General features: G+C 42.1%; 1 protein-coding gene across 2 annotated transcripts in view; it reads right to left on the minus strand.

Annotated features, from left to right (window-relative positions):
* LOC149315237 (disheveled-associated activator of morphogenesis 1) overlaps positions 1 to 16,246 on the minus strand; it is a 254,979-nt gene that overhangs the window by 31,084 nt on the left and 207,649 nt on the right. The window contains exon 16 of one of the 2 annotated variants that reach the window (XM_089522802.1): positions 13 to 42. The exons of the other annotated variant lie outside the window; for it this stretch is intronic. Within the exon in view, the coding sequence (XP_089378928.1) occupies positions 13 to 42 (30 nt within the window). The remainder of the gene's footprint in view (positions 1 to 12; positions 43 to 16,246) is intronic. 2 annotated transcript variants of the gene reach the window in all.

The raw sequence follows: 16,246 nt of genomic DNA on the forward strand, positions 1-16,246 counted from the left end.
GAACACACTTACCTGCCTGGAGTTATTGTTCACAAAGAAGTCCTACAGCCAGAGCAGAAGCGTGGGGATAGGCAGGAAAAAAGCGTGCAGTTCAGTGGTCACAGCAAAAAAATAAATACAGAACAACCACAAAACAGAAAGAACAACAACAAAGAGAAGAGTCAAAGCACAGTTGGGAAAGATATATAATTCAGTGGTGCTTTTTTGGCAAAACCCCCTAGAACAACAGCAACAACAACGACCCACAGCTCTCTGGAGATACCAGCTGTGGTGATTATATTGCAAACAGGTACAGTCAAAGAAGGTTAGTGACAAGATACCAGAGTGGTAAAGCATGCCAAACAGAGAGAAAGGCAAGACATTAGTTAGCAAGATGCCATTCTCATTTAGCGTTCATGCACATTTCTACTAAGGTAAAAAAAGAAAGCTGAACCTACACACCTAATAAGGGTGTACAAACAACCATTCTGCTTTCCCTCTCCAATGGCTCATTCACATGATCAGTGAGATGCTCAGCGTTATTTGGAAGCTATCAACGCATAAATCTTAAAGTAATTTAGCTACACGCTGGTTCTCATGTTACAAGAGCAATGAGATTATGTCTCTTCCCATAACCTCAGGACAATGAAGATCATCACAAAAGGGGCTACAAACACAATTATTTCATGAGTCAAAATGGCTGCTGTGTGTCTCGGTGCCTAGGATGCTCCTGACCTGCAAACCTAGCTGCCCCTGGTCTTGTGCCCTTCTTTCTGACTGGCTATCAAATGCATAGTATTGTTAGTGTGTGTTAGGCTCCTCATGTTGCACTTCCTTTCCTCCTCATTTACTATGATTCAGGTTGTGGGGAGCTAGGCCATGATTTTGGTGTGTGAAAAGAAACTGAGGGAATATAGAACCAGACTCAAAACAGTTAAGTCACAGCTGTTGTCTTCTCCCTCCAGTTTCAGTATGAAACTGCCAACTAATGAAAATTAATCCTTGGCAGCCCCATCTCCAGCACACTTGACTTTCAACCAGGCAGATAAGCTAAGGTCTTGCTGACCTTGGCAGATGTTAGAGGGTTTGAGTAACAGACGAGCAGTTTTGCTGGTCTTCTAGATACAAAAGCTGCACACAACATGATGTGCCCAAGCATACTGTTGGAAAAAGTACTTTTGGGGTGCCAACTCTCGGAATTCTCAGTGGTTGTGTTGGCCGGACAGTTCTGGGAATTGTTGAACTAATACTTAAGTACTCCAAAAGAACAAATTCCTATCTGATCTTGGAAGCTAAACAGTGTCAGGCCTGGTAGTATTTAGAAAGGAGACCACCAGGTAATGTAGGCTATATTCAGAAGAAGGCAATGGCAACCCATCTCTTGAGTATTCCTTGCCCAAGAAAACCCTATTACATGGTTCTCTTCAGTCAAGAGCCAACTTGAAGGCACCTAACAACCAAGGCCCATTTCAGGCTCTCTAGAGCTGGCATGTTTATGTATCTAAGGCAGAAAATCCAAGTGGCATTTTTCTGCCAATGGTTTGCTGCTGTGTGATGTTATGAAACCTGTAAAGATGATTTGTATTCCCATGTTTAGGAGGGTTTAGGAAGTGAGAGGGGTGGAGAACTATAGGTAGGTTTCCACACAAATGTTTTGTGTTAAGGTGAATTTGTTAGCAGTGCATTATAATAAAAGGAAAACTGCCATTTCAAGTGTTTATGCATGGAAAACTAAACTAAAACTAAATAATGTTGTGGTTTCTCCACCTATGGTACAGGTTGAATCTCTCTTATTGGAATTCCAAAAATCAAAATATTTCAAAAGCCAAAACTTTTTTCATGGGTGGCTGAGATGGTGACACCGTTGCTTTCTGATGGTTCATGCACAAAATGATTAAAAATATTATGTATAAAATTACCTCCAGACTATGTGCATCAGGTATACATGAAACACAAATGAATTTTGTGTTTAGACTTGGGTCCCATCTCCAAGATTTCTCATTATGTAGGCATATGATTTTTATGCTGTTGTATTTTAAATTGTGGATTAGGGATTGTATTATTATTTTACTATGTTTTATTTTGATTGTAACCCACCACGATTTATTATTATTATTATTATTATTATTATTTGCAAATACAGGTATTCTACAATCAAAAACACTTCAAAATCCCAAACACCTCTGGTCCCAAGCATATCAAATAAGGGACACTCAACCTGTACTGAACTTCTGGGGAGAATTACCACTGCATCCATATTTATATAATTTTTTTTATAGCAGTGCGATGAGTCGAATGCTCATTCTTTTAAAACTCATTATATGGGATTCTAAGAGGGCCAGCAAAATCAACAAAAAAAAACCCAGTTATTCAACCACTAGTCAGTTTAGATTTTGTCCTATACACAGGAATTTTAAAAAAATGACAACTTGTTTGAAGGATAAACAATCATGACAGAAAAAATATGAAGAACAAAAACCAAAAACACCTCCCCCCCAACCCAGTGATTTTCTATAGCATTTTACAGGACCTCGGACCATATTTAGAGTGACCTATTCCTTTTGCGGTATCACAAAATTGGACCAGAGGATCACTGCACAGGGCTTATTCAAATAATGCCTGCATCTAAAAACAGAACAATCCTTAAGGGTGGGAGATGAGAAGGCAGTTTATTTGTCTACCTTATTTCCAGAAAATATTTGCTTGTTTAAACTTCTCTCCTACTGAAAACAGTGTGGCTTTGTCACAGGCTGAGGGCATGCCAGGTCTTGAGGTGGCTTTCAATCCAGAGGTCATGCCAGAACATACTCCAGATTGAGGCCTGCCAGTGGTGGAAATGCTCAACTGAAACTTCAGTTCTTGCTTACAGAAATTTCCCAATTGGAAGATTTCTAGAGTTGGGTCCTTCAGGGCAAATGTGATGCCTTGTCACAGAATTTCTGGAGAGCCTCCTCTGTTGTTGCCTATCTTGCTCAATCTGCATTTAAGACTGCTCTCCAAATTTAATAGGATTATATATGTAGTGAACACTTGGGTTGAAATCTTATATCCCTCCCAGTTTTGTTATGTGAACGAAGGTGGCACTGGCAGAACTAAGGGGGAGGAGGAGGAAGAGGAGGCGTCAGATGCAAGAACTGCAGGAAAGCAATGGTGACAGGAGGAGGAAATGGCCAGCTCTGATCTACCTATTTCATTAATGTTTGGCTTTGGGGGCTCCTTGGAGCCAAACCCCATGGAAGGAGCGATGTGGAAAATCACCTGGGCATGAGTTCAGAGGCTACCAAATCACTCATGGAACAGTCTGCTTTGCAAGTGGTTGATCACAATAGGATGCTGGTGTTGGTTCCCAAACTATTAAATTATAAAAGTAAATGTTAATTTCTGGGGTATGAAATGGGTCCTAGAACAGATCGAGCCAGAATTCTGTCTGGAAGCCAGGATGACTAAGTTTAGGTTGTTGTACTTTGCCCACATCATGAAAAATAATGAATCATTAGAAAAGACAATGATGTTGGGAAAGGTAGAGGGCAGTAGAAAATGAGGAAGACCACAAGCCAGATGGATGGATTCAATCAGGGAAGCCACGGATCTAAGCCTATTGGATCGGCACAGAGTTGAGGACAGGGAATCTTGGGAATATCTCCTCCACAGCTAACAACTAACAGCTAACAGCAGCTAATAGGAACAACTTGAAAGTATACTTTGGATGCGAGGAGGCACTTAGATTTAGGTATGAAATTCACAGGGTCACCATAAGTCGACAGGTGACTTGAAGGTGCATGCGTGCACACACACACCTGTGCAACAGGAAGATGACCTTACACTTTTAGTGGTATGTTGTTTGCTAAATTATATTTATCAAAATTTTAGATTAATGGACAATGGGAGGAAATGGACTTTTGCTCCACAGGACGGAAACACTGGGCAGAATGGATTGACACAATAACCCCCTTGTTGACAACTCTGATATATTTACAGTATGAATCCAGCTGGGGTTCTTTGCAAATAACTAAGCCCTGTTGCTTTTATATGGGACATTAGTTATAACTTTAGCTAGACTGGAGTTGCTGTTTCCATCAGCCAAGTGTGTTGTTGTTATATGCCTTCAGGTCTACTATGACCCTATCAATATTCAAATGAGATTTGCCCTTGCCTTCCTCAGAGGCTGAGAGAGAGCCCAAGGTCACCCAGTGGATTTCCATGGCTGAGCATGGATTCGAACCCCACTCTCCTAGAATCCTAGTACAACACTTAAACCATTACAGCATGCTGGTTCTACTAGCCAAGTGGATATGTTAAAAAAGAAACAGTAAGAAAAATGCATTCACGTGAAATCTTAATTTGTAAATCTTTTCTCTTCTTTTGGCTCGTGTGTTTCAATTTTTAGCTTGTGAACTTTGGAGATTAGAGACCTGTTTCTGACTTGACTCTAATCTTGTAGCTGAAGTGGACTTTAATTACATCATTATTTTAAATGCCATAGAAGATGGATGTTAGCTCTTTCCTTATTTCTCATTAGTGGATGGTTTGGGGGCAGAATACTTTGCATCCACCCAAATATACCAGACCCTGAAGGGAGAAGAAAGAGATGCTCAGACAGCAGGCCAAAGTGTGTCAGCAAAATGCTTCAAGTGCTGTGGAAATTGCTCATAAATTCAGTTCTGCAGAGACGGGGCTCTATGCACACAGCTATCTAGCTGAAGGGTTTATTGCCTTAACTATGTCAGAAGGGAGCATCTTCAAATATCTGAATGGAAGGCAATGTAATGAATATGGGATATGCTTGGCAACACCGAGACCATTTAGAAAGCCCTCCGTTTGCAATAAAATAAGAATGCTACACACTAGGATCCCCCTTTGCCCCCATTCCAAGTAATGCAGATCTAGGAACTGCAATCAAACAGAACGGTTGATCTTTCAAAGACAGTACTTTTATGCCTGGAATCCAAGCTGAGACAAAGACTGCACAACCCCAGTTGTGTGACAAACTGTAGAATTTCCACACTCTCACAAGGGAGCATCTCAGATCTCCTCGTGCAAGTAGTTCCCACAGCTGTGCAGATGTTAGGTGTTGCAGTGGAGCTGGATGATGTGCAAGGCATGCACCTGAGCATAGATGGCTCTACTCCGTCTTGTGCATCTTATGAGTGTTAATTTGGATCTTGGCCTTAATTTTGAAACCATCTTTATTTATTTTATTTATTTCCCATGGAACCCAAGGGGATTATTTACTGTGCCAGATTTTTACTAGTAGTAAAGGTTTTTAAAACAGAAAAAGAATGGCCTGAGGCTTGTCATGTTGTTTTAAAGTGTATTTTTAAGCGCCTTTATCTTTTTTTTACAGTATTTTATTCTTTTAATGAGTTATCTGTTTTAATATAGTAATAGTTCAATTCTATTTTAATATTTACCTTTGTATGTTTTAAATTGTACTGTTTTTTTTTTAAATTGTAAGCTGCTCCAAGTCCCAATTTTGGAAAAAAGTGGGATATAATAGATGATGATGATGATGATAATGATAATGATGACAACAACAACAACACCACAAATACATCCTGGCACAGAAGTGAGGGGGAGTATAAGGCTCAGGTAGACACATTTAGAAGACCAGCAGCTCTCTTACTGATAAGTAATTATTAATGTTAAAACCAGTTTATTAACTTTTCCTTCCACTCCTGGAGATTTGTAAGCCCCTGAGCTACCTGGCCATAGCTTAGGAAATGCCTCTTCTCAACGCCGAAGGATGCAGGGAAGAGACCTTGCTAAAGGTCCCCTCAGTTTGGAAAACTGGCCCTACAGTAGCACACTTGTAAGGTCTTTTCTGTGGTGACTCTACCACTGGGAACCCACTCAACCCAGAGATCTGCTTCTTTCACAGAGATCACAATTGATTCATGCTTTCTTTTCCATGTGCTTTAGTTTCATATCCAAAGAGGGTAGGGGGATGTTCTGTCAATGCAGGGAGAGAATGCTCCATCTTCCCCTTCAGATATGGCCAGGAAGAGCAAGTAAGCCAAAGTGTCCCTTGATCCAGTTCTTCTAGTACTTTATACCAATAGCATACAGCCTGCATTTTAAAGGATTTGCAAGTTTCAGGCACCTTTGAGACTAACTGAAATAAAGAAGTTGGTAGCACAAACTTTTGTAGACTCAAGTCTATGAAAGCTCATGCTACCAACTTCTTTCTTTCAGTTAGTCTCAAAGATGCTACAAGATCCCTTTGCATATGTATTTTTCAAACTAACACGGCTATATCTTTGAATTCTACCAAACTTTAGGCATGGTTCTTACTCAGCGGTTGAGTTATGAATACTATTGTGTTTTAGATTTGTGTTTTAGACTTGTATTACTGTGTTTTACATTCTTTAATTATTATTACTTTTACTTAATTCTGATGGCTTTTTTTTTTTTAAATACAGCACAATCACTTCAAAGTTAGGCATTTTCCAGCCCCATTGGTTTTCACAAGAGAAAATTAAGCAGTTGCCTTCTGAGAATGACTAGACTTGGAAATGCTTCAGTCTGAGTGAAGTAAGCACACCATTTTATAAGAAATGCACAGTTTTGAACAATTTGAGTATGGGGTGGTCCATGTTAGTCAAAAATGTACCGGTATGCATCCTTGATTTGATGATGTTCTCGTTTTTGAATTTATTACTGTCTGTTATAATGGGAGCTGTTGTTTATATCAATAAAAAACAATGCAAGGTCCAAGGAGCCCTGTTGAAAGCAACAAAACTAAATAGGTGAAGCCTTTCTGCTATTTTTGTTTAAACAAAAGAAAACTGGTGGCAGTGTCAGGAATGCAAATATATTCTGAGTTTCAAAGTTATGCGGGAGAGCTGCTCTTTCCTTTCCTTTTGCTACATGGACACATTTTTGTGGAGAGATGATGGCAGAAGGCCAAATCCTACCATCAATGGCTCCCCCTTCTTCTTTGTAAATTAGCATGCAAGGATTTGTTTTCACAAGTGCAGTAGCCATTTTTCTGATGTTCATGGCATTCAGCCCTATGCAAATATTTACAAATGCAGAATAAAGGATTAGTTTACTGGAGGCTAGCTGAAGACCTTTTTGCTGTCTCAGGCACAAAATTCCAAATGGGACATACCCAAATTAATTAACATGGCGCATGCTAGCTACTAGATGTTTTACCCAAGCCTACTTCAGCTTAATTAATTTGTAATTTATTTAAAACATTATTTGCTGTCCTTCAACAACACTTATAAGACTGTTTACCAAAGTTTGATAAAACACCAAGATCAAAATAAAAGATACAAATGAAACTATTCAGTGGCATCTGCCCATTGGTGGAAACAACAGTGATGGAATCATAGAATTAGGAGGGGCTGTAAAGGCAATCTAGACTAACCCTCTGCCATGCAGAAACACACAGCTAAAGCTCCCCAAAAAGATAGATATCCAGCCTCTTTAAATACCTCCAAAGAAGGCGAGGCCACGACTCTTTGAAGAAGTCTACTCCACTGACAAATAGCTCTTACAGTCAATAAGTTCTTCCCAATGTTTAGCTGGAATCTTTTTTCCTGTGATTTGAATCCAGTGGTTTGTGTTTTAGTCTTTGGAGCAGCAGAAAACAGCTCACTCCATCTTCTATGTGACATCCTTTCCGATATTTAAAGATGGCTTTCGTATCACCTCTCAGTCTTCTCTTCTTCAAGATACCCAAGGTTGCGTCTGCACTGGAGAAATAATGCAGCTTGACACTGCTTTAACTGCCATAGTGCTATGCCATGAAATCCTGTGATTTGTAGTTTCATAATGCACCAGAACTTTCTGAGAGAGAAGGCTAAATATCTCACAAAAGTACAAATTCCAGAATTCCATAGCTCTGAGCCATGGCAGTTAAAGCAGTGTCAAACCACTTTATTTCTGGAGTGCAGATGCAGCCACAGTCCTTGTATGCCTTGATCCATACCTTTGATAATCTTGTGGCACCTATGAGACTAACTGAAAGAAAGGCCTGTTACAGACTGCGAAAATGAAGCTGCTTCGGGTCTCTTTGGAGGTATGCTATTTAAATGATGCATGGGTCCTAAGAGTCCGGAGGTTGCGCCAAAGCCACACTCCATTCCTAAGCACTGAAGTGCAGCTTTGGTGCAGCTTCTGGATTCTTAGGATGCATGCATCATTTAAACAGCATACCTCTAAAGAGACCCGAAGCAGCTTTATTTTGGCAGTCTGTAACAGGCCAAAGAAATCACTAGCATGAGCTTTTGTAGACTAAAGTCTACACATCCTCTGAAGCTTTTGGAAATAGAATTTAGTCTATGAAAGCTCATGCTGCCAACTTCTTTTTTTCAGTTAGTCTCAAAGGTGCTACAAGTTCTCTCTACATACAGATTCTACAGAGTAACACGGCTATCTGTTTAAATCTGATCGTCTTGGTCATCTTTCTCAGGGTAGATTCCAGCTTATCAATATCATTCTTGAACTGTGATGCCCATAACTGGTGGCAGTATTTCAATATGATTTCTGCCCCTGCTGCATCTCCTGAGGTGCTCCTCCTGCATCTCTCCAAGGTGACAAATCCATTTTGTGTAGAGGGTTCAGTCCTGTAGATAGTTTCTTTAATGTCTAAAGACTGTAACGCCGAGTGGATTGACATGGAAGCCTCAGCTGTCACAGTGGCTCCCATAGTCTCCTAAATTTGCTCTGGTGGACAATGCATGGATCCATCTGAACAGAAGTAATTGTTCTCAGAGGGGCGGGATACAAATAAATTTTATTATTATTATTATTATTATTATTATTATTATTATTATTATTATTTGCATTCTCTTCTAAGTGTTAAATGAGAATTCATAAGTAGCAGATTTTCAATGGTCCGTTACAGACAGGCAAAAAGTACATACTAGATACGTACTAGGGTTAGGAAAGGGTGTCCTTTCCAGACACTCTAACCCTAGTACGTACCTAGTACGTACAAAATGGCGGCACCCATTCTACATGGGCACTGCCATTGGGACGTCATGACCGCACCGCCTCCAAACGGAGCGAGGCAAAAGTGATGTCCTGGCACCACGCGAGAGCGCCTGGGGCACCCTTTCCGCAGCGCTAGAAGGAGCTCTGAAACAGAGTTCCTTCCAGGTTTGTGTCGCTGGCGCAGCCTTTACACGGCTGCGCCAGCGACACAAATGAGAAAGGGGCCAAGTGTCCCCTTTCTCTTCATTCTCGCTGCTGTTGGGTGTCCTTGGGGCTTGAAGCCCCAAGGACTCCCCTTTCCAGGCCATGGGGAAGCGGCCTTTTGCCGCTTCCCAGCAGCCTGGAAAGCAGTGGATCGGGGCCTCAGAGGCTGCCGCTGTGGCAGACTAAGGCCCCGATCCGGCGGGGAAAGGGGCGGGAACAGGCCGCCCCAAAAGGGCGGTCTGTAAACCGCCCTTGTTAGTCTTTTATGCTGCTTGGTTTAAAGATCTTCTGTTTGTAAGAGTATATTGCCCTACGTTTTCCTTTTAATCTGCTTTGGATCCCATGCTGGGAAAAAGATGGCATATAAACTGAATGAACGAATCAATTAATTAATGAATATAGGGTGGAAAGCCTGTGCTCCTCCAGATGATATTGAATTACAACTCCTAACATGCCAGACTCTGGCCATCCTTTTTGGGACTGATGGGAACTGGAGTCCAGATCCAGAAACACCCAGAAGGCCAAATTCACCCTGACATTGAGACCAAAGAGAATTACTAGGATTATTTTCCGTGGGGCTGACACTGTAGAATCTCCTTGTGAATTGTGTCTGATGGTCAAATTTGTGTTTCCAACTATCTGACTTTCTTGACACTGAAAATCCTTCAACTAAATCATATGCTTTGTCTCAGGGCATTGTAGGGACACAATGACATTTAACAGCATTGTTAAATGCACATTCTTTTTGGGTACAATTATTATATTACTAAGGAGAATGAAGAAAGCCTGATATTTCTATGGTTCCACCTAAATTTGAATGCCAAAGCAAGTGCCAAATATTTTGACTGAAGAGACATATCAAAAGCACTATTTTAAAAGGTAACTTTCTGCTGTAGGCGTCAATGACACATTCATTTGCAACAGGAACTGAAACGCTCTGTGTGTGTGCTGCGGGTATTTAAATTGTTACTATCTCCTATAAATATTTCAGTTTAAATTATTGGGGAATTTAAGCTCTCAAAGCAACCCAATACATTAGCATTCAGATCAGTAACTGGAATACTGCCAAAGTCCAATGGGGTAAAAAAGCTACTTGCACAAAGCCCAACGCTGAAATAAAGTGAGCTGTGCATACAAACTGAGCAGTATCCTTGGCAAGCAGGACAGGAAGGAGGGCAGGGCTGCTTCACAGCTGACAAACTCCTGTAGAAGGTGCTGCTGTGTTGGAAGCAGCAGACGACTTGCTTATTCTTTGAATATACGTGAAAATCTACTGCTATGTACACTGAGTACGAAGGGAGCATTAGGTGGACCTCCCCAAAGAGCAAATATGCAGCACAAATCACATTCTTTGTGCATGCAGGTTTATGTTAAGTGTTGGAATTGTCATGCCCTGCCTCCAGGATCCTGGCATGTCATCTGAGTCTGAAGGCTCTGATGGAGAGTCTGAGAGCTCAGGGGACATTCCAGGGCTGCAGCCATAACCCCAGCAACCCCAGGAGGAGAGCTTGCAGCTAGCACAGCAGCGGAGTTCCCTGCAGACAACAACCCTCCAATGAAGAGCCAGAGCTACCAGTGCCTACCCCCACAGAGACACCATGAAAGAGAAAGACATAGGCACTCTCAGTGTTTAAATAGGGAGCACCTAAGAGACCCAGATAGGCAATAAATATCTCAGCACCTCTCTTGGCCCAGTATGGCTGACAACCATCTTTTTCCTTGTGAGAAAGCCATACTGGTGCTTTGTTCCTTGACTGACTCCTGTTGCCTTGAACTCTGCCTGGACTTTGACTATTTTTTCAGAAGATCCTTTGGACTGCTTTCCTGGACTGAATACTGACTCGTGAAGGACATAGACTGGACTAGACTACCATTGCTTTTCTACAGATGCCTTGGTGAACTTGGACTCTGCTTAAAACCTTCACAACGCTGAGGTTTTGTGTTGGGAGTTTGGCTAGTTTCCCGAGGGCAAAACAGGACAGGAATAGGATTCATGGAGAACAGTTGTTCTTCCACCCTCCGGGGGCGGAGCTGCATGCCAGGGGCGGAGCTTCCACCCTCCGGGGGCCAGGCCTCCTCCTCTTTGCTGGCCCCTGACGGGGTCCCAGGCCCATCAGAGGCCGAGAAAGAGCCGGCAGGGTCCTCCAGTGCTGGAGGCCTCCCCCTCTTTGCTGGCCCCTGACGGGGCCCCAGGCCCCATCAGAGGCCAGCAAAAAAGCCAGCGGGGGCTGTCAGTGCTGGAGGCCTCCCCCTCTTTGCCTCTTGGAGGGCCCCAGCGACGGCATCGGGCCTCCCAGAGGCCCGCTGCCACCGCTGGAGCCCTCTTGGAGTGCCCCGGCCACCGCAACAGGCCTCCCAGAGGCCCGCTGCTGCCGCCGGAGCCCTGTTCAAGGGCTCCGGCGGCCACAGCGGGCCTCCTAGCGGCCGCCGCCAATGGCGGCAAAGTCTCGCGCGACCTTTCCTGTGGTCGCACGAGACTTCGCCTCTAGGCTGCTGCCATTTTGTTTCTCAAAATGGCGGCAAAGTCTTGCGCGACCACTGGAAAGGTCGCGTGAGACTTCACCGCCATTTTGAGAAAGAAAATGGCGGCGCCCGGAGTGGCAAAAAGCCGCAATCGGCGGTGGCGGCGGCAGGAGTGAGCAGGGGCTGGCCAAAAGGCCTTCGCGGGCCACATCCAGCCCGCGGGCCGGAGGTTGCCGACCCCTCCTCTAAGCCTCAAAGAAAGGCAGCACCAACCCTCCTCTGAATAAAACGTTAGAGCCAGCATGGTGTAGTGGTTTGAGTGCTGGGCGAAGATTCTGGGAGACAAGGGTTTGCATCCCCTCTTGGTCATGGAAACCCACTGGGTGACCTCGGGCAAGTCACATTCTCTCTCATCCTCAGAGGAAGGCAATGGCAACCCCCTCTGAACAAATTTAGCCAAGAAAACTCCACGATAGCATCACCTTAAAGTCACCATGAGTTGGAAATTACTTGAAGGCATACAACAACTGGTTATTGTATGAATTTTATACTTTGGCGGGGGGACTCCCAATTTCACACTAGCTATTTTTAGTTTCCTTGACCCTATGGATATAGCCTCTGATTATCAGTTGGAAGGAGTGGGAGGTGACCTCACTGAACGCATAAGGATGGGAATCTTTTGAGAGGTATTCATGTTAGATCATTGTAGCAAAAACAGTGAAGAATCTTGTGGCACCTTAATGACCAATATATTTATTATGGCTTGAACTGTTATTAGCTGTAATATCCTCCATTAGAACATGAAATATTGTCCTGAGTTACATGTATGTGTATTTATCTGTCTTTGTGTGTGTGTATTTGAGTGTGCACAGATGATTTTTCAAGCACCAAATAACGTTTTAGACAATTCTGCTCCCGATCTCAAAAAGCTGCCATTACTTGTTTAATACTTACATTTGTTATTATGGCTACCAAAACACAAATATTTGAATAATATGCAGAGACTTTTTGGCTACTGGCTTCTTCTAACTGCTTTGAATGAAAATAAACTTCATTGAAGATGAAAGTTAAAGAACATAGAATATGTGTACAGTTTACTTTTATTCAGAGAAACTGAAAGAGACAAAAACCATATGATTTGCCATAATATTTAAGTATATTTGTTTTGTTGGTAATTCTAATATATAAAAAGGAAGAAAGATGGTGGTGGTGGGGGGGGGGGGGAGGAAGAAAAGTGACAGCACCTTTAGACTAACAAGTTTTTATTTTCACGGATATAAACCCACTTCTATGGATGCAATACAGAGTATGTGTCTGTACACAGGCATATATGTGAGGTTAGTATCCATGATAGTGAGAGAACTTTCCCAGATACTTATTTTAGTGCACATGAAGATTTCCTTGAGGGTTTGATAGTGTTCCCAGTTTTTAAAAATAGAAATATAGAGCGGTCGAAATTCATGACATGCTGTGTTGACAATCAGGAAGCAGCAATTAGCAAATTTATGCTGTATCTAAATACCAAAGGAAAGGTGTGATTTCTGTTAATTTAGCAATGCGTTTCTCTCTAAAATGTTCATACTGCCCACACCACTCACATGAAAGGCCCACATCCCAAAATATGTTCAGTCTATATAAAAAGAAAAGCTTTCTAACCCTCAAATAGGTGACAACCCTTATACTAAGGGACACCTGGCAACCCTAATCCAGGACAAAAAGTTAAATTTCTCTTCTATCTAGCCCCTTTCCACACTGGTTAGATGATATACCTTTGAACAGAAACATAGTTCCAGCTTCAGTCTTTTGAATGTTCAGTTTAAAGGATCTCTGAGCTAAGAAATACTTTTGCCCAAAGCTCTAGAGAGCTGCTAGAGCCCCTCAAAGCACACACTATTTGGTCAGACTGAGCTCAAGGCAGCTTTATATTTTGAACCTAGTCTTTGCTGAAAGCTCCTTCACGGCTTGATGTGTCTGGCTGATTGTATCACAAGTCTCAGGGGAGATGAAGAGCAAAAGTGATTCTGACCAAAGCTGGTTCATACACTGGTGCTCGATAACTCTTGACACCTGACTTTGTTCTTAAACTGGAGGCCATCCCTCTCCCAGATTAGCATCAGGAAGAGATTAAATTTGCACCTTCGAAAGGGTTTACTAACTGACGTTTCTCCTTCCCCTGAAGAGCGTCTGAGTCTACTGCTTTTGGAACTCCAAGGGATTACCCCAGCAGACCAGACAAAGCTGATTATCCATAGCATCAGAAATCCCCAACACCTCATGCTCTGCACTTGGCTTACTCCACTATCTTTTACACACACACACATACACACACACACACACACACTTCTCTCTCTCTCTCTCTCTCTCTCTCACACACACACACACACACACTATTCTCTCTCTCTCTCACACACACACACACACACAGACACCACTTCTGTTTTCCTACACTTCAGATACTAGGAACATACTTTCTCATTTTAAAAAGAATCCAAATAAAAATGTTCAATTGCCACCAAAAATTTATTCCCACCAATTTGTGCCTTTTCTCTCAAGAAAAAACAAGCAGCTCACAAATTGCTCTTTAGTAGTTAGTGATGCTTCCCATGAGGACAAGCTCCTAGAGAAATATCCAGGCATCTCTTTGTGGTACAATGGAGACTTCTGAAAATATCTTATTGCTATTTTGCATACAGTAAGAGGGTCATACAACTGGGCTTACTAGGCGTGCGTTCTGACTGTGCGGGAAAAGCCTTTGTGGACTGAAGGGATGTGGCATGCATTGAACTGAACTCAGAAGAGGTAGTCATGTGCAGTCTAATTCACACTTTACCCAGGAAGAAAGCACTGTAGTATGCACAAGGGAAACACAGGTATATAACTGTAGCATGGAGGCACACTGCAAAATGACTTCAGGGAGCCTTGACAGATTATGCCTCCTTTTTGTGCATTTACTAGCTGGCATCCTCGGTATACATACCTACAAGCCAACCTGATTTGGCAGGGACATTCCCAATTAATCCCACTTTTCCAATTTCCTTTAAAATGTTCCAGTTTTTCTCTACTCCTCCTGTCCCTCTTCATCTTCAGCTTACTTCAGTTGCTGCAAACTGAGTTCCATCAACCCAGTGAGTGGACAGAACAGGAGAAAGTAGAATCTTGCCTTTCCTGGTAGGCCTAGGCAAAAGCAAACTGCTGCAGTCTCCCTGACTTTGTCAGTACTTATTTATTGGTAACATTTGCCATCTTGACTATATTCTGTTGTTGCATCCCAGTTTTGTTTTGTTTTGTGAAATGCTAGAAAGTATGAAGATGTGTATAGGCTTCAAATGCAGCCTTAAGGAGACTATAATAGTCTCCTCATCAGCAATGAATAGTCTGCAAATGAAGCAAGAAGTGTGGCAGTTTCTTTCAAAAATAAATACGTTTTTAAAAAATTGCACCAAAAGCATTTCCACGTAAGAATATGTATAAAAGACTATACAATACAATCACTGAAATAGCTATGTACTATATATATATATATATATATATATATATATATATATATATGCAAAGTATGTGTGGGGGGGGCTATCTGCAAGAGAGGGACACAGCGAGCCCATGTGAAAGAGAAACATATCTCACATTTTTGTGTCACACACAAAAATGTCTACACAGATTATATGTTTTTCCATCATAGGAGGGCTTTCCCTATAGGAAAATACATATATTTACCTCTGTATATTTTCCTCTATCTAAACAGTGCTTCCCAACCTTTGGTCCTCCAGATGTTTTGGACTTCAGATTCCATAATTCCTGACTGTCGGTCAAGTTGGATATGGCTCCTGGGATCTGACATCCAAAGCAAATGGAGGACCAAATGTTGAGAATGATTGCTGTATAAGAATGAAAAAAAATGGATGGTTGAGCTAAACTCAAATAGGATGTTTACTTAATTTGAATTGATGGTGCAATTTCTAAACTAGAAAGTGAAGAAGAGGCAATCAGGTACCACTTTGAAGAACAACAATAGAATCAGAGAATCACAGAGTTAGAAGAGACCACAAGGGTCAGTCAGTCCAACCACCTACGACGCAGAAAGATGGAATCAAAGCACTCCTGACAGATGGCCATCCAGACTCTGAAAACCTCCAGAGAAGGAGACTCCACCACACTCTGAGGGAGTGTGTTCCACTGTTGAACAGCTCTTACTGTCAGTAAGTTCCTCCTAATGTTTAGGTGAAATCTCTTTTCCTTTAGTTTGAATCTATTGCTCTGGGTCCTATTCTCTGAAGCAGCAGAAAACAAACTTGTTCCATGCTCAATATGATACCCCTTCAAATATTTAAGCAGGGCTATAATATCACTTCTTGACTGTCTCTTCTTCAGGCTAAACATACCCAGCTCCCTAAGCCTCCCCACACAAGGCATGGTTTCCAGGCCCTTCACCATTTTGGTCACCCTCCTCTGGGCACGCTCCAGCATCTCAACATCCTTTTTGAACTGTGGTGCCTGGAACTGGACACAATATTCCAGGCGACATCAGAATTCAATATGAATTGAATGATCAAAATTCAATATGAATTGGCTAGATTTGGAAAATATCAAGTCTGTTAACAAAAACTGTAATACTCTGTCTTCTTGTCCTTGTCCTCTACTAATACCAACACATTCTGAG

The sequence above is a fragment of the Sceloporus occidentalis genome, unplaced genomic scaffold (genome assembly GCF_023333645.1).
Source record: "Sceloporus occidentalis isolate IW3139 unplaced genomic scaffold, rSceOcc1.0.p SCAF_4, whole genome shotgun sequence".
Taxonomy (NCBI): domain Eukaryota; kingdom Metazoa; phylum Chordata; class Lepidosauria; order Squamata; family Phrynosomatidae; genus Sceloporus; species Sceloporus occidentalis.